This window comes from Sardina pilchardus, chromosome 8, assembly GCF_963854185.1.
Source record: "Sardina pilchardus chromosome 8, fSarPil1.1, whole genome shotgun sequence".
Taxonomy (NCBI): Eukaryota; Metazoa; Chordata; class Actinopteri; order Clupeiformes; family Clupeidae; genus Sardina; species Sardina pilchardus.
In genome coordinates, this window is record NC_085001.1 from 33,929,765 (window position 1) to 33,955,887 (window position 26,123).

General features: G+C 40.3%; 2 protein-coding genes across 2 annotated transcripts in view; both read right to left on the reverse strand.

Moving 5' to 3' along the window:
• The window catches only part of commd10 (COMM domain containing 10), a 31,023-nt gene extending 19,611 nt beyond the window's left edge, over nt 1-11,412 (reverse strand). The window contains exons 1-5 of the mRNA XM_062543717.1: nt 11,275-11,412; nt 10,963-11,053; nt 10,440-10,550; nt 9,384-9,539; nt 6,286-6,396 (exon numbers count right to left, since the gene is read on the reverse strand). Of these exons, the coding sequence (XP_062399701.1) occupies nt 6,286-6,396; nt 9,384-9,539; nt 10,440-10,550; nt 10,963-11,053; nt 11,275-11,303 (498 nt within the window). The 5' untranslated portion in view covers nt 11,304-11,412. The remainder of the gene's footprint in view (nt 1-6,285; nt 6,397-9,383; nt 9,540-10,439; nt 10,551-10,962; nt 11,054-11,274) is intronic.
• Nucleotides 11,413-11,831: 419 nt separating this feature from the next.
• Nucleotides 11,832-25,859, reverse strand: LOC134089294 (AP-3 complex subunit sigma-1). Its single transcript, XM_062543718.1, has 6 exons — nt 25,643-25,859; nt 23,641-23,732; nt 21,712-21,823; nt 20,610-20,681; nt 20,143-20,250; nt 11,832-12,472 (listed from the first exon to the last, which is right to left on the reverse strand). The coding sequence occupies exons 1-6, from the start codon at nt 25,709-25,711 to the stop codon at nt 12,344-12,346; spliced, it is 582 nt and encodes a 193-aa protein (XP_062399702.1). The 5' UTR covers nt 25,712-25,859; the 3' UTR covers nt 11,832-12,343.
• Between the last annotated feature and the right edge of the window lie 264 nt (nt 25,860-26,123).

Sequence of the window (26,123 nt, forward strand, 5' to 3'; positions counted from 1 at the left end):
ACATCATATCAGCCAAGACAAATCAGCCAAGAGATATTATGCAATCATGTTGTATCGTGAGTTACTCTGTAATTCCCAAATATGATATGATGAAACCAGAAAATGCTTTACGCATGTGACGTTTTTCAGCAGACTCTACTTTATATAGGCCAGTAAGGGTGAAGGTGAAATGTATATTGTTTTCAACCACAAAAGCCTTTCATTTTGCAATGAAGAATAACAATCCACCGCTAAAGGCAACCTTGTAAAAGCTGTATGAAACATTTAGTTCTCACATCCAATACAACAAAGTGAAGAACAAAGAAGGAATCACATAAACATAGAGAACATTAGATACCACACAATCTAAATCTTCTCAAAGGAGGCTGACTGGAGGCAGCACCTGAGGCCGCTCAGACAAGCGTGATGACAGCCAAGGACTGCTCCTGTGGAGAGACTCAAATGCCTCCTGTTACTTCTGCTCCTGCCGCCTGCCCCTTCTATAATTCATCTTCCTGCACCAAAGCAGGTCAGGCCAGGGCTGGGGCTAGCGCTAGCACATTCTGGGCAGATCCGGGCTGGAGCAGTGAAACCGGTACCTGCATTTGACCTTCCTTCTCAGTGAGGCTAGAAAGTGAACACATTTCCCATCCTTCTTGTGCTAGGTTGAGCCTGCCTTGCTTATGTTCTAGGATCATCATCATCTTCAGGGCAGAGAAGCACAACTGCTGGGCAACTTGAAATGTAAAAGATACCATGGCAACAAGCTGTTGTGCTAGGGTTGGGATACAGTCTTGATCAATATGTTGCTCAAAGGGGGGGGATCTGCTTGCAATGTTTGCTGATTTAGGAGAAGAGTCCAAGTGGGCACGTGGGGGCTGTAATCCACTATCTATCCAAGTGCTGCATACCTACTGTACACACAGAGCATCAGCATACAGTAAAGACTGCTCCATTCTGTTCTCTGGCTTCTCTTGCTCCTCTCTCTCTCTTACTGCAGGGGCAAAGTTCTGCCCATTACAATCCACTGATTACTTGGGCATATGTCCTTACCTGCACTCCAACTCCATCATTATAAATGATACACACAGCACAGTGAAAAAACTATACTGTAGCTTCTAAGATGGCTGAACAGTCTCGGGCTCAACAGCAATTACTCTGGTTCCAATTCTTGGCTGCTAATTGCAGGTGCTTTCAGTGACCAACGTTACCAAAAATGAGTAGTTTTTTTTTCACAAAGATGAAGTACACTTTTTACGAAAGTGTTTTTATGAGCACACCTTCACAGAAAAGTTTGATGTTGAAGTTTTGTAGTTATTCTCCCCCTCCCCATGTGGACCTGTCAACAAAACATGCACACCTTTCTTTCACATCCCAGATTTGAGGCCTTCTTTCGGCCTTAAGCAACTTGTAAAAGTTAACTTTGTCTGTCCAATTGAGTACAATGGATTTGGTCAGTCTTGTTCTTGGTCTGTAAACTATTGCTTATACCTGAAGGCTGAGTCTTTCCACTCCTTGTTAAAGCTGATAGAAAAAGTGACTTCCCTCTTTGCAACGATGCGAGTGGGTGCGAGAGAGAGAAAGAGTGTGTATGTGTGTGTGTGTGCATATACCTATGTTTGTATGGCGCTACCATCAACAGATCAAATCACTACACTGGCCTAGACAGAGCTGCGCCAGCTGCAGTGGTGTGCGAACCCCTAGCTAGCGCAGTCTCCTTGGAAACCAGACAAAAGCTGGTTAATTTAAACAATGTGAACACCAGCTAGCCCAAGCAAGACCCAGTCTCACCCTTAGCATCTCCAATTCCATTTGATCCTACTGAGCCATAGTGAAACCAATGTGCAACAGTTAATTCCTCAGTTCCAGGTCCAGCTCCTCAGAGACAAACATCCAAACAAACATGACTGGAGTCTGATCTGCTGTGGTCGAGTGGGTGTGCGTTCCTCTGAGCCAGGTTTGGTGCAAGCAATACTCTTGCCAAAACACTTCTGAACTACAAGGGGGTGGCCTGGAAACAACGCAGTGGGTTACATGACAAAACGCAACAGAGCGCCAGACTCCTGCTAACATGAAAGCTCATAGTCGTCCATTTTAAAATATAGTACTGCTTTTCCCTTGCCCGTCCCTCTCCCTCTTTCATTGCCTCCTTTTCTCACTGCCTGTGGAGTTCAGCAGTGAAGAAACGAAGGCTCAGGACAGCTATTCATAGGCAGAGAAGTGCTCTGTTGTGTGGTGACTTCAGCCATTGCCTAGGCAGCCCTTCAGGGTGCCTCTGGTATGTCGTCTGAGCAGCCCTGGGAGCCAGAGGCTTGTGTCCTCTCCACCACATGCTTGTGGGAAAGAGTTGCCAGCGATGGCCAATCTCTCACCGCTGGCTCTATAAATAAGAGCCATTTGTCTCAACGGGTGCTTAGCAAGAATGGCCAGTGAAATGGGGTCTATAGGTTTTCAAGTTGAGACAGGAATTCCATGGATGAAAAACAGGCTTGCTTATTGCACATCAGTTGAGCCTCTGTGAGAAAGACAGTACAAGTCCATGCTGTGCTCTGACTGATAATAAGTTCATATTCAAATATGACAAATGGCCCTTAACTGCCATGGGGAAAACATTTTTTCAATCACATTGATAAAGAACACTGGGCACCTAGTTTAATCAGTGAGCATACTTTGTGTCTCCAAATGTGAGAATTAGTGATCTCTGGTAGCCACAACAATATGCAGTGATCCTCTCTTCAACACAGGTTTACGAGAGAATCTGGGCTCAGTGGAATTCTATAACGCCAAATGCATGGCTCGAGTGTGAATCAAGCTCATTCAATAGAATGAATAAGCAGAAGCAAATCAAATGTTACCAAACTGGTGTGTGATTCTCCCAAGAGTCTTTGCCAAGCTTAAAGGCAATGACCACACTAACTAAGAAACACTGTGTGAACATATGAATAGAGACCATTATTTCAGAATGATTGTGTTGAAATAATGACTGCTACTTCAAAAAAGTCCCTCTAATAAACCAAAATGAGAAAGAGAGAGAGGGAGAGAGAGAGAAAGAGAGAGAGGGAGCAACAAGTAAACAAGGCAGGCAGCAATAATGAATAGTGAAGAGAAAGAAATGGCAACAAGTGGGAGAAAAGACAAAATGTGAATAAGTGAGCAACACCGATGAAAGAAAAAAAAAAGAGCCCATTGCTAATAGCTGCACGTCTTGTAAGGGAGCCCCCTGGTTTGTCATAAGCTAACAAACAGCACAGAGAGACAGCCGATGTGTGAGTGAAAAGAGGACTTAAAGGACAAGGCCCAGTAATCAAGCTTAAGGATGAAACCATGACATCATTACCAGAATTACTAATATTATGCTTGAGGAATCACTCATGGGAATGAATTAGCCCTGAAAAACAACCTAAAGGGTTTAGCAAGAGAACTACCCCAACACGCACACACACACACACACACACACACACACACACACATACAGACACAGATACACGCACAGACACGCAACCATAGGACAACAAGGACACACACATCTATAGAATAGATCTCAGGCTCTCTCAGTTATCCAGCTATTTTTGACCTGACCCAGTCCTACATAAGATACCCAATACATGTTCCCAATTGATGTTCTGGGTTAGCACACACACCTGTGAATCTTTTCATGTAAAGATTTCATGAATGATTTCACATCAATTTTTTTGCTTGAATCAAACATGCAAGATATGTAGGCATTTGGAGAGGAAAAGGATCACAGGCTCTTGTTTCACGCATGAAGAGAAAAAGACGAAGGGGAAGAGCAAAAAGAATGGGATCTTTAATTACAGGCTTTATCTCCGGGTAATAATAAACGAGGTCGCAGCCTTCAGTGGGAAAACTCTGACAAAGGCCTTCCGCTCCTCAGTGGCTGCACCCAGAAAAACAAATTAAGTATCAGCAGCCTTTCAAGTTGAGGCGCTTTGATAAAAAGTCATGAACAGATTTCACGAAGAGGGAAAAAAAAAACAGAGAATTAGTTAGCACTGCACATAATACTAAGGATGACACACCAGCATCCCATAATAATCAGGGCACATGCACCAATTAGCAGGTTTCAATGTGTGTCTCTTATACACGTTTTCTCCGTCGTCTCTTAAAAAAGGCATAGTGATGAAGATCAACTCACAAAGGTGATGGTGAATGAGATCAAAGAGATGTAAGAGCACCATTTAACAAGCCTGAAATCAGACATGACTCATAAATCTATGTGCTCCTCTTTTCACTGGGTAAATCAGGGGGGGTGCAAGTATGAGGGAGCTTCCCTGTATCCAGGGCAAAGATCCAGAGGAGGCTTCAATCCCCTAAAGGGGCGCCTGACAATGGGCGCAGAGTCTGCCGGGCCCCTGCCATTAGGAGGGCTCAGGCCTGGATGTGGCGAGGGGGTGGAAGGATGCAGCTCATCTCCTGCCCAGCGTTCCACTCCATCCATCAGCTCAACTAGCCTGTCAGCTGGAGGTAGGGGGTGGGCGCTCACACTGGCTGCTCTCAAGCCAAAAGCTAACGGAATCAATTCATATTTTCATTGTTTAGTCTTTATGTGTGGGGACCCTGAAGCCCCTTTAAATACAATTTCATATGTGTATATATCCACCACTTTAACTTTTCACTTGATCAGGGAAAAAAGGTTTGGGTTGTATGTTTCAAGCTAGGTTTATCATGTCTGTCAGTCTTAGACATCCGTTATCTATCTCACTGTGAGCTGTTCCAGCAGTCTTAACAGAGAATGTGGAAGAATGTTGTCTGATTTATGCACAGCTTCATGAAAGAAAGATAGAGACAATGATGTACAAATCCACCTTATCAGCAAGCTGTCTGCAGTCCGAAAATGTACACAAATACACACTGAAATGAGAACGCACACACACGCACACACACACACACACACACACACACACACACATGCCTATTTCTATGGACTAAAATGAGTGTAAGTTTCACTTGTGTCTATTTGGCCTTTTTAGTCTTGTCACTGAACGAGCCACTCCAGCAGAGAGAAGAAAGAAAATGCTAGAGTGAGCGAGAGACAGAGGAAGGAAGAGAGCCAGTCTCCTGGAAAATCTACTACAATTCAGCAAACATGTTTCTAACACCATGAAATTGTAATAATTTTAAATGTACATTTTAGGCAAACAAACTTAAGTGACTGTGTTTTCATGGAGCGTGAGTAAACTGAACACATGCCCCTTTTTGAAAGCAGACAAAAATATTGCAGGATCATCACACAAGTTTGTGATCAAAGCCAAGGTGAAATGTGGTTTCAATTTAAAAAGTGGGCTAATTACAAATAAGAGATCATGCCTAAAAAACACTCAGGTGAAAGAGATAATTGTCTTAGGGTTGTATAAACAAAGCAAACAAAAATCATTCATAAGAGTCAGAGACAGAGAAAGAGAGGTGCAAGTCTGAGAATTACTCGTGCTTTCTCGATCACAACCAGTCTGCCAAGTTTTTCATGTAACAACAGTGCCCCCTGGAGAGAGAAAGGAGGAGTTGCCATTACCCTAGAAGGAACTCCAAGACGGAACTCCAAGACCATTACCTTTCAGACCACTGCTTGTTTGATTGTTAGCAAGATAAGTTATAAATGGATTTCGATTCAATTTTCAGGAAAGGTCTGAAATGACCCAAGGAAGAAACATTTTGGGAGTGATCTGTATCACCGTCTGGATCCAGGAGGCGGTTAAGTTTTCGCTTGGCGGAGGTCTGCGCTCTCAGAGTGCTTTTCTAGTTACCACGTATTTATTGTACATGTGACATCTCTTTGGCTTCAATGCCGTGGCCTATCACCACCAAGGACCACCACAAAGAAATATGTTTTTGTCGTCTGTAACAAAACTCTAATATGCTGGAAAATCTGCCAATTTAGCAAAGTATGGCAGGCAAAGTAATGGATTATGGGCATAAATAGGAGGGCATGCTTGTGTTTTGATATGCATGGATAGGGCTGCTTAGTTTGTGCGTTCCCCAAGGTTATGAAGACCCAGTTGTCCTGCAATATTCTGAGCCACTTAAGGGAGAACATGCAGCACATATGGTGTGAATTGGAGTGGCGCAGAGCAATTTGGATGCTTCATAAAGGCAACACGCACGCCCACAGAACTTGGAAACACCCACTTTCAACACAACACAAACCTCTACATACTTTACACAGTCTGAAAAGTCTTTGATCGGACCTTATGTGTGATTGGAGTTCTGTGTGGGATGATATCAGATTTGTTGTTGTTGTGTGTGTGTGTGTGTGTGTGTGTGTGTGTGTGTGTGTGTGTGTGTCCTTACCTCTGTATCTTCATTTTGAAGTCCCAGCTCCAGCACAGCATGAGGGGCCTTGAGCTTGGCCTGGTTGGACTGGCCCATCTGCAGACTCATTTGCCAGCCAACCTGCTCCAGCTGAGGGCAACACATGACCAAACTCAGGCATTTGGCAACAGCTGTGCTGACACTACATTTCGGTCCGTTTCCAAAACACAAACTACTATTGATGAACTGTGACTGAGAAAGCTGTGGTCATGAAGGGACACCTGTGAGCATATGAAAAATGTTTACCTGCATGTCAAGCATGATGTGTTTTATGCATTAGAAAAACAAAAGTCTCAGTTTTTGATAATAAAAACGTTGGGTGGATTAAATGCAGGGAAACCCTGTTGCCTTGTCCACAGCTGTGCTCCAACAGTCCGAGAGCTCCAAATGTTCTAATACAATTCATGGAATGCTGAGGAGTGGGAGAGACCATTTAGTATATAAAGCTTTCAGTTGTGCATTGTCATCTCACTATCCCACAAGGCAGCTATTCAGAAAAGCATTTCTTCTCAGTAGCTCAATAGGTACATGACACAGATGACCACACGATGAGACCGCAAGTACTGACTAACATATAGACCACATATCAACTCTGAATCTTATTGAGAACATTGAATAGAAAGTACAAATGTCCCTGTGAGTTTACAAGGCCAGCAGGCTGGCTCTGTATGAAGGCTAGCAGCTGCTGCAGCATTAAATGCAAGCCTCACCATTAGTGTCGGAGAGGACGCGTGAGTGGCAGGTTTACTGTCCAGCACTTTATCAAACTGCGCCTGTGGGTTAAAACATTAGTGGGAGAGAGAGAAGTGGGGAGCTAAGTGTTTTATGAAGAGCAGTCTGATGAGATGATGAATGGGCTCTCTGAGGGCTCAGAGCAAAACGTATGGTTATGAATATGACCACAGTTATCTGAAGGAGAACATGAGCCACTAACCAATATGAAGTCCTTCTCCAATGTCTTCATCAATCTGAGCCAATCTCCAAGCACCTGTCTTAGGGATTTTACTACAGTCTATATTTTGCTGTACTGCAAACAACCAGTCCTCGATTCTATTCTGAAGCGATCAATTTAGATCAGCTCCAGAATGGCATGTTCTCTTTCAGTTAAGTTCACTCAACGCTAACCAATGGTAACAGGTATACCACAGCGGCTAACCAGCATCAATTGAAAACGTTCCACGGCACTAGGGTGCGACGTAGACATAACTGATAGTCAAGAACTCAAGCCGACAACCTAGCACAAGCATAGCACTGTTGTGTCCCTAGTGTCAGGTGATGTGCTCACTGAGTCAATGCTGCGGAGTGGACAGAGCCCCTATAGTCTGCTGCACTAACTGCTGCTAAGGGGTTCCACACCACACATTATTAGCAGCCATGACAATAAGCTGGGAGTCTAGCACAAGCAGAGTTCTGACAGTGGGCCATACTTGGTTAAAGCTAACAACACTCAGCAGGCAGAGTCCTGACAAGCTCAGCAGTGTGTAGGCTATGTGTACGCATCCAATGAACAGTGGCATGCTGACACAGGTGGCATAGGTGGCACAGGTGAAGTACACTCTGGGCCTTAGGCACTGCCCTAAAGCTATAAGCACAGAACAGCCGACTAACGTGCTAGCAACAGGTGTCACTCACACTGGACGTATCTTCTTTTGGGTCCACAGACAGTAGTTTGTGCTGCATTCATTGAATTAACTTTTATGGACTTTCACCTCACAAGATGGCAACAACCATGAGAAGAATAAGGTAGTAGTGCACTGAACAATCATTTGTATACCCTTTCTTTATACTTACAAAGGTACAAATACAATCTTCACCAAAATTTGACACATATGATGTCATTGTTCTATATACATGTATATACAGTGAGGAGAAAATGTATTTGATACCATGCTAAAGTTGCCTAAAAAGAGGAATATAAAATCATCATTTGACAATTGATCTTAATGTCTTAATTAAAAAAATGAGTAAAAATAAAACCGCTAAGTACCCCAATTTTCTTTGTGATTGAAGAATGTTTCGTAAATAAATAAATATTCTTCCTAAATGCTAGGGGGAAGGAAGTATTTGACCCCCAATGTAACCCTATGGGAATTTAACACATAGGGGCAGGCAGATTTTTTAAAAAAAATTTAAGGCCAGCTATTTCATGGATCCAGGATATTATGCATCCTGATAAAGTTCCCTTGGCCGTTGGAATTAGAATAGCCCCACATCATTACATACCTTTCACCATAGCTAGAGATTGGCATGGTGCTTTTTCCAGTAGGCCTATTAGCCTGTTTGATGCTCATTGAGCTCAATGCAAATCAAACAGGCTAATAGGCCTACTGTAAAAAGCACCATGCCAATCTCTAGCTATGGTGAAAGGTATGTAATGATATGGGGCTGGGGAATGCATAATATCCTGGATCCATGAAATAGCTGGCCTTTAAAAATAAAATATAAAAATCTGCCTGCCCCTATGTTAACCCTATGTGTTAAATTCCCATAGGGTTACATAGGGGGTCAAATACTTCCTTCCCCTAGCATTTAAGGAAAACATTTATCTATTTACGATACATTCTTCAATCACAAAGAAAATTAGTGTCCTTGGCAGTTTGATTTTTACTCATTTTTTGAATGAAGGCATTAAGATCAATTGTCAAATGATGATTTTATATTCCTGTCTTAGCATGGTATCAAATACATGTGCTCCTCACTGTATATAACATAGTGGCTGCAGCAACTTGGTGGTTTTCAATCAACCATAAAGGGCACAAAATACCCCTCTGTTCCTTGAGCTCCACTGGCTGCCCTTAGCGGTCAGTATCAAAATCAAGTCCCTAATGCATGCTTACAGAGTGGGTCTCCTCCCACTTCCTTAGATGCTATCTTAAAGGCTTATCTTACACTCCGGCACTACCTTCCTTCAAGGAACTCGGAACTTGGAGTGCCGTCTGGCACTTCCGCCCTTGGCACAGGGCAATCCCGACAGCTTTCGCGTACAAATCATTACCAGAGCAGTGGCCTCCCTCTTCATCTTCAAGAAGCTCTCGAAGACCCAACTCTTTTGAGAGTACCTCCTTTGTGATCTTTACCTTTTTAGGAGCAAAGATTCTCTCTCGGATCTTCTCAATGACATCTGGGCCAGTGGTGGTCCAAGCCTGGCAGAGAGTGTCTGCCTTATCTGGCTCCATGCCTAATGCCTCCAGCTGTTGCTTCAGAGTGGCTGGCTTTGTGTTGTGGTACACAGCCTGAGGACAAAAGCACAGAATAACATGATACCTGTAAAATTAAGTCTAGGTGAGACTTTCATTAATATCAGTATGTCCTACATTGCAAAAGCCGTAAGTGACTCATGTTTTTGCCTGTGTCAGTTTGTAGACATAATGGCTGGTTTATTTACAGAATTACATGGAAACAACTGGCACAATTGTCATGTCCATATCAATACCCATATCAATATGCACGAAATCAGTTTTGCTTTTGATAAGGTTGTGAGATAGGCCATTTGCATTCTCCAGGCTTTTTTAATTAAATAAGTGGATTTCAGAAGTAGCGGACTCATGCATTTAATTTGAATCTCAGTTGACAAATACTTTATATACCCCTAAGAAATATACTGAACAAAGTGTTTACAATAACAGCACTGACAAATGTAATATAAGAATAATAATGGCAACATGTGAAAGTGAATGATAGAGTTCAGACACAAAACAATAATGTACTATTTAGTGGCTGGTGAATTTGACCATTTATCTGATAGCGGCTGGTAATGGCTAATTTCCAATCCTGCAAAGGCCAATGTTCTAGCAAACCTTATTGGGTTCAAATGCCAACTCATCATGAGAAATGGCAATTCACATGCGTAGCTGAAAACCGTGCTGGTCAGGGAAGCATCAGCATTTTCAGGTTCTGTCCCAAATGGACAGAAAGAAAGAAAGACCTGACAAGAAGCTTTATTTTTTCTAGGATATGAATACATGTGTATGTACTTGCAAGCACTTTTTGAGGGAAACATCTCTAAATCAGCTTTACGCTTCATTTTGAGCTTGCTGTAGGCTACTCAAGGAAAACCTTTATAGATGTCAGAGTGGGTGATTAACTACATGACGAGACTCTGTGGAATGATGTGGAAAACGTGCGTAACAAACCTGTTCCAAAATGAAAGAGATGGTCTCCAGCACCAGAGTTAGGACAGGCCTCTCCATGGATAGAGCACTCTGCAGCTTCTCTTCCTCCTCCTCACTAAAAGGGCGCTCTGTCTACAGTACAGCAGTGGGACAGTTTAGCACAATACAGTTAGCTACAGTAAAGCCAAAGCCCATCCAAAAGAGCAACCATAACTTCCAGTTTGACATCCAAGCTATCAATATTTTAAACTAATATGGAGAACAAATGTTATTACATAGGCTAAGGAAAAGTGGTGAAGTTAAAAAACTATGGCTGGTGGAGGGTGCAAGGTGCACACTTTAAAACTATGAGGTGGGTCCATACTTGTAACACACTATTGGTATTAGGTCCATATTCGTTATTGTGATTAGCATTATCGAATCTATTTAAAATGGAACTTCCTGTACAACCTGTCATGTGCAGGCTACGTCCACTGTTGAGATCATTATCCCAATTCGCTGACATACCTCCGAAAAACTGCAGTAGGCTTACTTATTTGCTTACCTTTAGATGTAGTTTCTGCAATATTCGCGAGAGGAGCCGAGAGAACTTGCTGATGTCAATCGTGTTAATATGCGTCATTGCCTCCTTAATACTAGAGAAGAGACACAGGTGTTATGCACCCTACAAACACCAACCAATAACAACAATTAGAAGTACAGACTGCATTATCATCACTGAGGACGTACAGCATCCATCTGCACAGAGACGTGTCTGAATTGCAAACGGCTAACTAGCTCCACAGCGGTTTACCCGGCAAATGGAGATGATCTGGATGCAGAGTTATATGGGTGCGCAACACATCTCCAAACTTACCTAAGCGTTTCCTTAATGATAGTAGCCATTATTGCCAGTCTTTTTTAACTGCAGGTTCTCCAAAAATCACATACCACCATCACATATCCTGCTCTTCCTGTTGTGTAGTCATATGACATACGCTACGTCACACTGGACCCACCCACAAAGGCAGGCTCAAGCGGGCTTATCATGAAATTACTCATTTTGACTGGTGGCTTGACTAGGCATAAGCCTACTCTAAAGTAAAATTCTTCAGATTTGTATTGGTATCCAAAGTATGCTGCAGGCATACATTTTCAAAATGTATTTTTTCAATTGTAGATTGTAGGCTACACACAGGTGTGGAACAAAAGAAAACAGTTGAATTTAACACTTCTAAGTGGGAGTGCCCACTGATTTGACATGGAATGTCCATATCTCACATAGCCATTCGCAAGTATTAATACGTTTTAATTTGAGACCAATTTACTATTCTAAATGATGTCACATGCTCCCTCTCACCTTCCATCCAAATGAATAAGTGTGAAAACAACCTCATTGGTGGATGTAATAAAGCAGACTTCACAGAACATGGATCAAGTCATACAATGATTAAATATTTTATTGTGTTACAGAAAGAGGGAAAGAAAATATAAGCCCCTTACAGTCACACATTAAAAACAAAGTCCATTTGTAGTTTTATATGAAAAGATAATTTAAAATACTTCAGTACATACTACAACTGAAGCAAATAGCATAATTTGATATATACAGTATTTACGCATGTTTGAGTCATCTGTTGTACAAAGGAACAGAACAATATGATTAGTTTTTAAATACTGTAGCAGCCAATACTTAAGGGCAAAGGCATATTTATAAAGGAACACTGGAGGTCATGTTTTGAAGGAGGCAAACTGAGAAATGCAACAACAAACACATGAAAAAAAGTTATACCAGAAGGTGACATTCAAAATATACATGAAAGAACAATACACTTATTCAGTACCTTCATTGTCTTTGATGTAATATGATATTTTCTTCATTTTGGTAAACACACCATAGTAAACATCCTTTGGAGCGCATGTATGCCACAGTCTCTCTGGTTTCACTATTTGAAAGAGGGCAGATTTGGCACTTTAATGCTAATGTCTCCAATATTGATGTTCTTGGGCATTTCAGGAAGATTCATGTTCTTCACTGCTGATACAGCACGAGCTGGAGCTCCAGCAATACCAGCCTACACACACAAAGTTAAATTCAGTTAGTAACGCTAATGAACCACACAAACACATAGTACACATATCCACACACACACACACACACACACAAATACACACACACACACACACACACACACACAGGCATACAACTCAGCACAGCACATTGTACAGATACGGTCAACCACCACACAGAATGCAAAAGCACCAACTCTTGACAGACGTGCACAAGTCTGCGTAGGCGTTCCCATAGGCCCAAACTGTATGCACATGCACTGCTTGTTCAGACAGAAAAGAACACAACCTGCACCAATTATGACCATCTCTGGGGGAGAGGCAGAGCTTCAGAGGGCCTGGATGGACAGTTAAAGAGCAGAAGAGAAATCAAGAATCATCGCAAGCCATAGAGGAGAGCAGCATCGCATGGAGAACTCTGGTGTGTAAAAGGGCCAGAGGAAAGAATGAAACAGAGCGACGGCTTTAAGATGAGAGGCATGGAAAAATGAGGAAACTAATCTGATTTGGCTTTAGTTTATCATTATTTATTTATTCATTTATTTCCTTTACTACTAATGAAAAGGACAAGAAAATGTGCCACCTCAACTTGCTGTCTGGCTCCGCTATATTTAATGGCTACGTTATATGACAAACTTTTACAAATACACATACACAACAAGAGTGTAGTTAATGATGAGTAGATGTTTCTGTATAGTCAATTCAGTTACAATTAATTAAAAAATGGTCTGTATGTATATGTGATCAGATATATATGTGATGGCCTCACATAAGATACTAACAGCACAGAGACTTTCTGAAACATCAGGCTGGCCAGCTTTGAACAGGAGGCGAGTTCGGATGAATCCCTGGGCTGTGGCCGGATACTGTTGGGGCAAATTTTGAAAGGACCATGGCTGATGAATAAGCCAACACTTTGAGGTGCAACAACACCATCTGTAATATTGGAAGAAAAATAGAGAGCCTTTGCAACAACACTGGTAGTATCTAATATAAACACACGTTAGGTTCAGAAATGTTTTCATTTCAATATCACTACCGTGCAAAATGCAAATAGGAAACGTATTAAAATGGCCAAGTGTACCATTTACCTTGAACAACATTCAGTGTTCAGTTTAATTTGTATTTGGGATAAATTCATTCCTACATAACCCAGATCCAAAATATACTATACATTCACTCAGAATATCACAAGAAAACAGAAAATGTGAATGTCAAAATGAAGTATTCTTCCATTTTTGCTTCGCCTAACCCATCATCCAATGTGATGAGATCTTTACATCATAAAGACAGGAAAAGTCAGTCCGATTAAACTTGCTGTTTTAGTATATATACAGTATTGTTAGGAAGGGCCTTCTTCATGTGAAGCAACCTCAAGTCTCTAGCAATGATGTAATGTGTTGTGCGGCTGGTCCTTTTTGACCTCTTTCACACCCAAAACAATTTCAGATTGAAAACAATCCATAGTAGATACTGTAAGACATTGTCCTTTTCACTTAGCCATCAAACAGCACATTTCCATGCGCCTTCATTACTGCATTTAACACCTTATTACAGAGTAGTGAGCGCAATCCAAAACGAGAGACAATCAGCACTGCAAGCAAACATGTCTTGAATAGTTACTACTAAAAGTAAAATAAAATAACAACATTGTCATGCACAATGGCAACCATGGCACATTTCTTTTATCATATCATGCCAGTTAACTTTCAAAAGTTGGAAAGTAATTGGGTGTAAAACTGAACTAGGTTAAACTTTTGTATTGCGACTGAGCCAAGAAGCTGAGATAATTCTACTTTTTCTACCTCTTTTTAAGTTAAATTGATTAAACTCATGACAGCTGGATAAATAGCTAGTACTTCAAGCAAATGATACTCCGCCAATTACACCATTTAAGTTTCCTTGCCCAACTATTCTGCTATCAATGTAGAGAAATAATGGAGAAACCCCGCCCTCCTTTTCCAAAGAAAGGAATTGGCCGATGACTGTTGCTACAGTATAGCTCCTGGATTACTAGAAGAACGGTCTGGCTGTCACATCAACAACACAGCATCAAGAGAACATCTCTCAATGTAAGTGGGAATTGGGCCTTTAGCTCATGCCATATCTCAGTTGGGTTGAGGTTAGGCAGCATGCGGGCGTGCAAAAATATTTTTCACTAAATATTTCATGTACGTAAATTCTGTTTGAGCCATTAAGCTGTTGATTTAACCGTGCATGTCTGGATTCCAACAATTCCTCCTGTTAACTTGAGGGTTCCCTTGAATGCCAAACATTTAATACCAAACAACTAGATGATCTCTCCACATTTTGCCCAAGTTGGAAACAATGAAATCCAATGGAAAGATATTGTATTTCTCTACTTGAGCGACTAATACTTCATCATGCAGTAGTAAAACCCCTAGCAAAATGATGGAATCACCACTGTTGGAGGATGTTCAGTTGTTTTGTCTTTTTTCACAGCTTGAAAGACTTTACTGATGTAGATATTCTTGATCAATCAGATTCCAAAAAATAAAGATTCTAAAAAATAACATAAGAGGTGAGGGATTCCATATTTTTTCCCTCTATTTGACTTGCAAAATAAATTGCCTTAAATTACTAAATTTCTTTTATTATTATTTTTGTGCTAGGTTTCACAAAGCCAAAAATGTTCATATGCTACAGAAAAATATTTTTGAGGCACATCTGTGGCTTGCTTTTTTTCCCTAAAAAATAAAACCGCTGAATGAACATCTTCCAAGAGTGATGATTCCATAATTTGCCAGGGGATGTAAAAAGCAAATATCCAAGTAAGTATATTTGAGCTAGGGTAGAGGGAACCTCCTTTCTGCCTCAGACATTGATAGTATGTAATCTCTTACCATCAAACTAAAGGTTTTGCTAACTTTTTAACAATATTTGGGTAGCTGTCGGAGTTGAATAAAATATAAAACTGCTAATGGATAAAGCACTTATATTTGCTGCTCTGACCAAGAAAATGATCTATAAAGATAGGCGCACGCAAATCTTTAATGTAATCGACTGTCAGTGCCTAACAATTTCACCATAACAATGTGCAACTCTATTCCCTTTGGAGTATTAATGGAACCACGGTCATCCTCACTGTGCATGCACATTGGTTGACATTTTTAACACTACATGTGTTTTATGCTTTCGATCATGGACTCTGGTTGTTAAACCAGATAAAATGAACACTTTAAGCCGTAAAAAAAGGCTGTGTGCTCTTAGAAGGCTTATAAACACTATAGTTTTTGTGCATCAAAACTGCTTGGGTTTTTTTGTACAAGGAGTAGTCACATTATAAAGACTGCCTTAGTCAAGCTGGACATGGTCCTGAAGTAATCTGAAAATATTTTACTCTTTGGCCCAACTTTGAAATCATGAAAACAATGTAGTCAACCCTACGAAGAACTATCTAGTCTACAAATAAAGAGTAATGTGGGTAGGGCTTGCACACATCAAGTAGCTACACTGTTTTAATGAAACAACTTCAAATTCATACTCTCTTGACAGACTTTGGTGAGGTGCATGCCGCTTTCAATGTTTTAACTTCAAACAGACACTTGTGACTGAAATGTTAAAATTTATTATGAAATGTTAAAGTTAACTTATTATCACTAAATAAAACCACAACTCATCTATGGATCATTTCCAAGACTTCACCCTTTGTTGAATCCAAAGCTGAAGTGGACCAAAACTGTATCTGTACAATGTGTCTCTACTGGTAAAATGACAGACATTTTTGAAAAGAAAAACACTGAACAGAGACATTGGTATAGCTCATTTTTGAGGGACCTAAACATGAACAGGAACATAAAGACACACTATGATAACTGATGTTCCTGACATACAACACACGTACTTGCATGTACAACTACTTACAAACACGCTACATACAACACAAGGGCTACTAAGAGCTGACTATGAAAGTATGAATGTCAAAATTAGTCCATCCAGCTAGATCACAGAATACCTCAGCATCTCACCTATTTTATCCATCAATAAAATCAACTCAGAGTTAAACTGTACCAAATTAGCCAATTTCTCACAAAGATAGCCCTTGACATCACCTTTTCACCAGTCTGATTTCTACTTAGCATGGACATGTGCTGTCTTTCCATTAGCAATATGACAAGAGTGTTCAACAGTTTTTACCTGTTGGGTCAGTCAGGATCTAAAATATTAGAACCAGTTAGTACTTAATGCATACATTAGTACACAGCGTGGTACAATCTGGCACCTGGCACAGACCTTTTTAGTTTAAACAGTACAGACCATTTTAAGTTTAATGCTCACAACTGACAATATGAACATTAGAATTAACATGGGTCACTTATCTATGTTTAGCCTTCAGGTGTAGCAACCTCAGACCATGAAATCCATTTCAGAGTGATACTGGATCTGGACAACCATTTTGAAAAACGAAATTCTTCAAAGGTCAAAGTATTTATCGAAGCACAATTATAAGCAGTACTAATATTTTGCAGATGCTGGTGAAAATTATAAATGCAATGTAAATTGATCCTAACGGTAAAAAATGCTGAGGGCCAAATTGGCAGCTCAGTTCAGACCCTGCCAAAATGGAGCCCACAGTCTGATTACACTAGCCTATGGTTAGAGCTCATAGTAGCCCATCACAAACTGAAACAGACTATTTTTTCTGCTATTAGACATGATGTGGTGTGGGTGACATTACTGGTTGGAGTGGGGAGCAGTACCTGTGTCTACCTGTCTTGTCTGGGAGACTGAAAGATAAAGGTCTGAAAGAGAACGGAAAGAACTGGAGCAGGTTAGAAAAGAATGAAGAATGTTAGACTAGATTAAGAGAGACATAGAAAAGTAGCAAAGTCATCAGAGCAACAATGAAGTTGGCCACCATATGCCATACACAGAGAAGGGAGTGAGCATTTATAATTTTTACTTTAGATATGACAGATTTTGTGGTTTGGTTCCTTACGGTCATTCGATTTATGTTGTATATCATTCAGATTTCATCTATACTTTCCTGTGTTATGTCTCTACTACTCTTCTTGTGACTGGCATAAGGTGATTCAAAGAGTAGGAGGGTTGGATTGTAGAAGGTTTAAAGCAGGGTGCCCAGTTGAGTTGGTGTGGCTGTAGGTTGTCATTCCCACAGAACAAGAGCACATCTTACTCCTGTCACTGATTTAGAGTTCTTGACCATCAAATCATTAGTCAATTTCAGAGGGTGTCATCCTTGCATTGGACAAAATCCCTGCCCCTGATGTGGACAAAAACCTGCAGCCACAGAGTAACCTCAGTTCAGAGGGAAGATCTGGGATGATCTGATGCAGTGGTCAAAGACTACTGAGTACAGACTACAGACTACTATGTGCCTAATAATGCAGGCCAAATGGATGATCCAAGATGGATTCAGGCCAATCACAAGCAGAGCCATCCCACTCTTGCATCATTTGTATTTTATTTATACAGTCTATGACTGAGGCTGAAAGGAGTATTCTAGGATTTTTTTTTTTAAACTATTGTACTCTATTTAAGTTCTATTTGATAATTTCTCTCTGCAGGGAATTTCTCTCTGCATCTCTGCATGCTTTGAACAGACCCTGAATAGACACTGGTGGAAAACAAAGTAACAGTAACACTAGACTAAGTGAAAGAAAAGCATGCCAAAGAATTTCCAATAAGAGAACATTTTAATCCTACATCAAAATGACAACTAACCATCTAACAATCTTGCTGTCCATTCTAACCCAACTCCAGAGATTTGTTCATAAGAGTACCCTTTGTTTAATTGGCCCTGTAAGAATTGTATCAATGTGCAGTTGTACAAGAAGTACAACCAGTTCTTCCCTCCTTTGAAATAGGCCAAAAAAAACTATAAGTACACACACGACTACATGCAGGCACAAAAGTGTGAGGGATTTCTCAAAGCTCTTTTTTAATTTATTCTCCTGGTTAGCTTCCAAAATGACTATGTTTAGGGTCAACAACTTCTTAGCTTTTTTTATAATACAGATACATAAAATATTGCCATTTTTTGATGATAACTAATTGTGAATGAATGTAACCTTTATAATATTAATGTAATATCAGCTCCACCTAGCCTTCCGTTTTTTTTTTCTCTGAAAGTTAGAGTGCATCCTAGGACAAAGCCACTCCCAGAGACATGGAAAAGGGCCCTAGGTGAGGTAAGTGTATCCACAGTCCTATGATGTGAAGTGAGGACATTTCCTGATCTGCTTTATATCAAAGACTCAAAGATAATTCTATATTGCCTGACTCTGACTGCACGTCTGATTCTGAGGATTCAAGTCAAATTCAAAAGTGATTTCTCAGTGGAGGACCACAGTAAACCCAACTACTAAAGATGTGTTTTAGTTCCTGTTAAAGAGAGATTTCCTTCTTAACAATATGGCTATAAAACTGAAGTGAAAACAGGTAGACCAACACCATGTGATCAAATACCAAAATGAAACAATCAATAAGTTTCATCCCAAGACACAAAAATGCCAATGACAATGCTTCATGCATGGCCTATGATTAGTTCATTTTCTGATGTACTGTAACTACAGTATTTATGACTATACAGTGCCTCTTTCTCGACACCATCATGGTTTATAATAATATTAGATACCTAACCTGTGCTGAATGAGACATTAGATGAAAGTATTAATGTTAAATGCTGAATTAATAACCATTCAGTGAAATGTAAAGGATACATGTTAATGTATTTTTTCACACATAGTTCAATGTATTCATATAAGAAATATATAGGTTTTTTTATCTTTCCAGACTTGCTTGGACTATTGTTTATCTCTGAACAGCTACAACCTTAAACAATTGTTATTAATAATAATAATAATAATAAGAATAATAAAACATGATAAACAAGATAAAACATCCAAATTCAATGTCAATGTGAGTAAATGCTAGGTAGCTTGATATATTACCAAGGCTGCAAATGCTGCATGCATTAATGTCATATTAATGACACTTTAACTGGAGTACAGAGTGAAGCTGTGATATACAACAGAACACGTAAGAAATGGGGAGGCAAGAGACCCTGCCATGGAATTTATTGGGCAATACGTCAAAAGCATTTCACTGTGATAGCAAAGTGAACACCCATTATCTTACATCTTCTCGTGTTGTCTAAAATCCCTGTTTAGAATATGATGTAATGGTGGACAAGTGTTAGGAAACCATGAGAAGTAAAGCAGCTGGAGAAGAGTTGTGAAAAAAGAGGAAATGGTCTGGCCCCGAAAAGACAAAATCTCATAGTCACACAGATTCAGATTGTAAAACAAATATCTGAAGGTGTGGGTATGGACTGTAAATCAACAGCAATAGCTGAATCAGACCACAAAATGAGTTATCAGAAGTCAAATGACTCTTTTAGGATGATGATATGCTAGAAAAAGTAATGGTGTTTGTTGGTGAGTGTGTATGCATATATCCGTCTCCTGTTGGTGTTGGTACAGGCACAGATTTTGAAAAGGTCATGTTGAGGAAGAGGATCGTGCAACGGTAACAACTACTAGCAGACATCTCAAGCAAAGCACTATAAAAAAAAACATACACTACAGAAACAGGCAGAGGACAGAGAGGGAGAAGTACACAGATAGCCTTGCAACATTCCCAAGGTCAACAACATTCTACGGAAAAGAAAAGAGAACAAAAGTGCAGTTACCTCTGACTTCTCCATCTTGTTCTGAGAATCCACCTGTGTGATGATCTCATTCATGTTGGTCTCCAGCACCATGCCTCCCATCACCATCTCCCCCAGAATGTTGTGTACCTGTTAACCAAGACTTTAACAAGAGTCTACTCATGACACCAAAGGGAAGTGTTTCCCTTCCCTAGTAATGACTATATGGAAATACATTGTATACTTAGCGTGAAATAGACAAGAGATAAGAACACAGATAAAGACCATTTTCAATTCAATATCAGGCTACTTTGCACCAAATCATAGCAGCATGCTTTCTGAAGACATTTTACAATCTAACGAAATTCTTTTTACGTTACTTATTGGTTGGATAACCCTAATTCTTATTTTCCACATTTAATAATGTCAGTGTCCAGAAACAATCTGAAGCATTAGATCCCAAAGCTCAGACCTCATGGCCAGGAGGAACTGATTTCTGTACACATTACCTTATCAACATGGAAAATCAAGTCAAGCTCACAGACATTCTCAAAGCATTTGTCCAGGGTTTCCACAAAAACCTGTGAAAGAAAGATGCCAATGAGACTGTGAAATACCTGCCGTTTCCACCAATCATGCAAGGGCTGAGGAGTTTGAACAATATATCATGCTGAAAACATGGGACGTCAAAGGACATGTCAAAGCAGCAAACATTTCAATCAATTGATTGCAAATCTAAACATTGTCATCAAAACCAACATTCACATCAGAGGTCATGTCACAGGATGCATCATAAATCCTTCTCACACTAATGGCCTGAGTCAGAGCAGGGGTATTTAAAAGGTGTGTAGAAGTGCTGTATATTATGATTCCACACACACACACACACACACACACACACACACACACACACACACACACACACACACACACACACACACACACACACACACACACACACACACACACACACACACACACACACACACACACACACACACACACACACACACACACACACACACACAGGCAAATATTGATTTAATGTTTGTTCTGACGGAAAATGACACTGCCACATGCCAAAAGGTCATTTGACAATGTGGAAGAAACATGGAATGAACATGTTTATGAAAAATGGCATGTCCAAAATTATTCATACCCTTTTTACATAATCAAGTCATCACAGCTCTCAAAATTGTTCTCATAATACCTACCAAGCCTCGCCATGTCTCCTCAATGATTATAGAACACACCTTTTTAGCAGCAATCTGGGTTTTGAGGCAGGAATGATTCTTTGTCATCACTCTGGCTTTGTGCTCACCTTATTATGGGTGGGGGTCTGGACTGTACCACTTGAGTACCACTCTAAAATATTGATAATGTTCTGCTAACCATTTCTTGCCTTGTCTGGCTGTATGTTTAGGATTATTGAGTGATGTAATAGTCTGGTAAAGAGAACTCAACATTAAATACATTTTTGCTAGGGGTATGAATCATTTTGCTCCTAACTGCATTTATATGAAATTATGTCCGATGTATGTCCAGCATTTGTAGATCAGCTAGTTTCCTAGCTTTATTTGTTTTTATTCAATAGAATATAATTTCATTTACCTGTATTAAATCGAGAATCCCAAGTTCACTTTCCGATGAATCCACGCAGAAGACAAAGTATAAAGTGGCATAGTGCCTATAGATGAGTTTGTTGTCAGAGCCCCCTATTAAGCTGCAAAACATATTGAAAGAGATGAAACAGAAGAATGTAACAACATGCCTGAGTAGAATATATTTTTTTTTACGTGTTGCCGGTTAATAATGACAACACCTTATAGACTGCTGTGAATGGAATCTTGCACAACATTTGTCCATTTGCATGATTTAGAGCTGATCAAAATTGCTTTGAAATTCTGATTGTTTTAATGTGACTGATGTCACAGGCTCTGCTTTTCATGCTTCACTCTTTTCTGATTTTCAACATTCTGGTTGTGAGTTTGGCGGCGATATATCCTGGTGTCACAGGCGTATTACATTTCCCCAGCGATACAGGAAGTTCAGGAAAAGCTATGTCAAGGAGGGGACACTGAAATAGACGAGGCCTCTCTGGTGAAGTGAATTTGAATAAAACAATTGCATGCATCCAGTGTTAAATACTGATCTATTTATCAGCAAATAAATGTCAGAGAAGTATGGGAGATTCTTCCATCCTATGTGAAATGCTCAGCAGGACAGTTGCAAACGTACTATGGGCGCAGTGATTTCACGCAGCACCTGAAAATAGTCCGTATAGGCAACAAGCAGTAGTAGTGCGTGATATCACTCCGCCCATGGTACGTTTGCAACTTTCCTTGATTCTTACACCAGAATGAGAGTGTAGTTCCATGTCAAATAAGCCTAGACAATCGCCAGGTTTCATTTTCAGTTTGTCTTATTGCACTTTCTAACTTGAGAAGAGACAAGTTTTAAATGGGAAAATTACAGTAAATCTTAGTCACTTTTAAGCGTGATGCTAGCAGGTGAGATGCTAATGGTCTAAACCGATTCAATGATCTATGCTAGGCTGGAGCTAAAAGTTGTATCGCCAGACTCACAGAACTGCTGGATGGATGGGAAAAAGGTAAATATTAATAGTTTTGCTCGAGAGGAGGTGGAAAATGAGTTTAATTCCCCAAATGGTGGAATATCCCCTAAGAACTTTGCCAAATGTTTCTAATTGAAATCACTAGCCCAATAAATACAAATATATACATTAATGTCTTACACATTGTCCATACTGCATGCTTTTTGCTAGTCTCTGGCTTGGTAGCTTTCACCGACTCTTGCTCCACTTTCTCTAGCCACTTTCTGTAGCCCACTTCTTCCTTGGTTGTCATACATTTGAACCTAAACTATTCAGATCGCCACCACGTGGCCATACCATGCCATTACACAACCAAGCGAAAAACATAAACATCCAGGCGGTAATACGGATCACTCCCGAAATCCATCCATTACTTTTTGAGTTACTGTATCTTGCTAACAAACAGACAGACAAACAGACAAACAAATCCCGATGAAAACATAACCTCCTTGGCGGAGGTAATGACAGGTAGGCATATACCTTCCCTCTCCAGTTATCTTTCAGACGTGCACCAGAGCAATGGGGAGACTCCCGCAGAAGGAGGAATGAGGCTGAGCAAAGTTACCACACAGACAAGTGGTATTAGTTGCAGCTAGGTTAGAGGCTAGTGCTTCTGACTGCATATATGACTTAATTCACTGCACACTGCAAAGCACAGGTTAATGTCACACATACCTTATTAGTTTTGTAAATCAGTAAATTAAGATATATCACCGCCAAACTCGGGCCCTCTAAGTATTACAGCTATCTGGATTGAGAGGCAAAAAGATCTGGATCATTATAATTATTAGTGATTTGTGATTTCACAAGGTCTTTACAAAGTTCATCACTGAATGTGACAACATGATGGCCTAACCTGCCATCTGATAGGTAGGCACACACAGAGGCACAAACATACAAAAGAGAGAATGCTGGTAAACACTCACATCCCCCCTTCCAGGAAATTGCAGACATTCTCATCTCGTTTTGATACTAAGTGAAACGTCTCTCTGATGATCTGCTGTTCTGTATCTTCACTCTGAGGAAGGAAATGAAGAAAACATGGCGAACGTCAAAACAAATTCAACCACTCTCCAGTATTAGTCAACGCGACTTACTTACAACACAAACTCTCTGTGCATGATGAGTTATTACGAGTTAAATATAAGGCTCCTTTGATTTTGAAGTTCAGTTAAATGCATGTTACTCATGGTTGCAAACTGTACTCTAGGGCCATTTTGTAGCATTAAAGTAGTTATCATGCTACTAAAACAATTAACTTGTAATTGTAACCATCAGGATTCAAATACAGGAAAAGCAGTTTGTGCTCACACTTTTCCAGATTCCCACAACCAATGCATCACCACTCCCTTCAATCCAACTGAAATTTGCATTGGATCGGTCAGTTTTATTACGATCAAGTTGTTTATTTTTATTCCGATTGAGGCATGAAGCCAATTCTAATCGGATTAACTGCGCGTGCCCATGTAAACCCACCTACTGTAGCCTACAACCACCTTGAGTTTATAATACACAACTGATTGTATTGACAGGCACCAGATTTTTAAATTATTGACACATCTTCCGCCCCATTTTGCATTTTTTCGAAAATGCATTGAGTGTGGCTGTGAGAATAGAAAATATTTGCACCTCAGGTCATTCTACAATGACAACTTCAGTTTCAGTCACAAGTAATTAGAGTACTCACTCTAAATACACACTGTCCCGAAGCGCAGATCTTTCAGAGACAGAATGCCGTCTTTACTGCCGATAGTAAGCACGAGTATATCACAAGGCGAGTCACGCTGGTCAGCCTAGCCAGCCATATTACATCTTATCGACATACCGGTGTAAATATTGCAAACGCCCTCACGACATTTCGTTAGAGCCTCCAGCTCAGTGCCACAATGCTATTATCGCTCTCTAAATACTTAATGACCTTGTTCAGGTATCATAGCCTATTAAATGTCTGGTAAGGAAATACAACCCGTTTCACAACCAGCTAATGAGAAGTTGAGAACCCATTCGCCTACGAAGTGGGGTGACTTAATAAAGTAATTACTAATAATCAGAGAGGTTTGTTTCTTGTTCATAACAGCAGTAAAACAAGGTAATGACAAAAGTGTAAAGCAGCAGCAGAACAGTAGCTGCTAGGTGTCATGAACGCATCCAAACGTTTCGAACTGATCTGCGCATGTGACCTCAGCATCCTGGAAATGCTATGGTTAACCTGCAAATATTTACAGGATCGATAAATCGAGCTAGCCCCTTTTCACACATGAATTTCCTGCATGTGGACCTGACTTACTGGTCGCATGACACAATTTGAAGTCCTGAAATCACTACGAAGTCAACGTTACTGGTCTGAACGTTACAGTACATCTCGTCGTTACAGTGTAAGTAGAATGGGTAAGCTATGCCACATGCAAAAACATCTCGCTAGCTAACGTTATTAGCTCACTCACGAACATGAATAAGTATTTCCAAACAAACAGCGGTCTCTGATGCTGTCCCGACAGAGTCAAGGAGAGTCTCGGGCTTAAGAAACCTCCAGCTCAAGGCACGATAGCTAACGTTACCGTTTGCTGTTAACGTTATGCTGCACACAAGAAGTCTCACATTAATAACGCTGCCGCTAACGTTAACGTTAACGGGAAAGATACTAACATCAACGTTGACGTTACTCGTAGTTCTGCCGAAGTAACGTTAGGTTGAATTTGTCACCATCAATTGATCTTGACAGTTTAATTAAAGGTCATGTCTGTAAATGCTAGCGTTTCCATAGCTAACTCTGACTTCAATGACAAGTCTTGTCTTGAGATTGAAGTGGTTAACATGAACGTTAGCCATAACATACAGGCAGGCAGACTGACCAACAAGATCACCACAACGCTAGCTAGCTGTTAGAAATGGTAAACGTTCCAGTTTCCGATGTCCATCCATACTCACATAGTGCTCGTAGAATTTCGACAGTCTGGGCTTTCCATGATTGTTGAAAATTAATATTGCTTTTATCATTTTCAAAATTATACAGCTCAATCAACGTGGATACAACCTACTGTAATTCAGACACCTTTACACCTCCTGATTCCAGTCTACCTGACTGGAAAGCTGTGTCAAATTACAACTCAATTGCATGTCAATGCATGCGTCAAGACACTAGAGAGGACAGATGTCCAGTGACTCTAGAAAATAGTAGTCAAATGACACGTCTCCAACTACGGATGCCGAAACGGATCAAACAACACATTAAGCCTGCTTGTGCTGTGTCACCACATTTGCTGCGGGTCTGTTTCACCTCTTATCGACTATTGGTACTGAAATTGGGTTCAGTTTTATCTGACAAAGATGTTCATGCATAGCCTAGAAATCTAGACGCAAAAAATATATTTTGCCTAGTTTGGCTTGCCAGGCTAGTTCATGCAATCAA

Bases quoted from the DNA above. Each gene is read 5' to 3' on its own strand.
- LOC134089294 (XM_062543718.1), bottom strand. From the start codon at position 25,711: ATGATAAAAGCAATATTAATTTTCAACAATCATGGAAAGCCCAGACTG. The intron at 21,824-23,640 runs GTGAGTGTTTAC...TATGTTTTGCAG, and splicing joins AATTTCCTGGAAGGGGGGAT to CTTAATAGGGGGCTCTGACA. The intron at 20,251-20,609 runs GTAATGTGTACA...CTTGGTTAACAG, and splicing joins TGATTTTCCATGTTGATAAG to GTACACAACATTCTGGGGGA.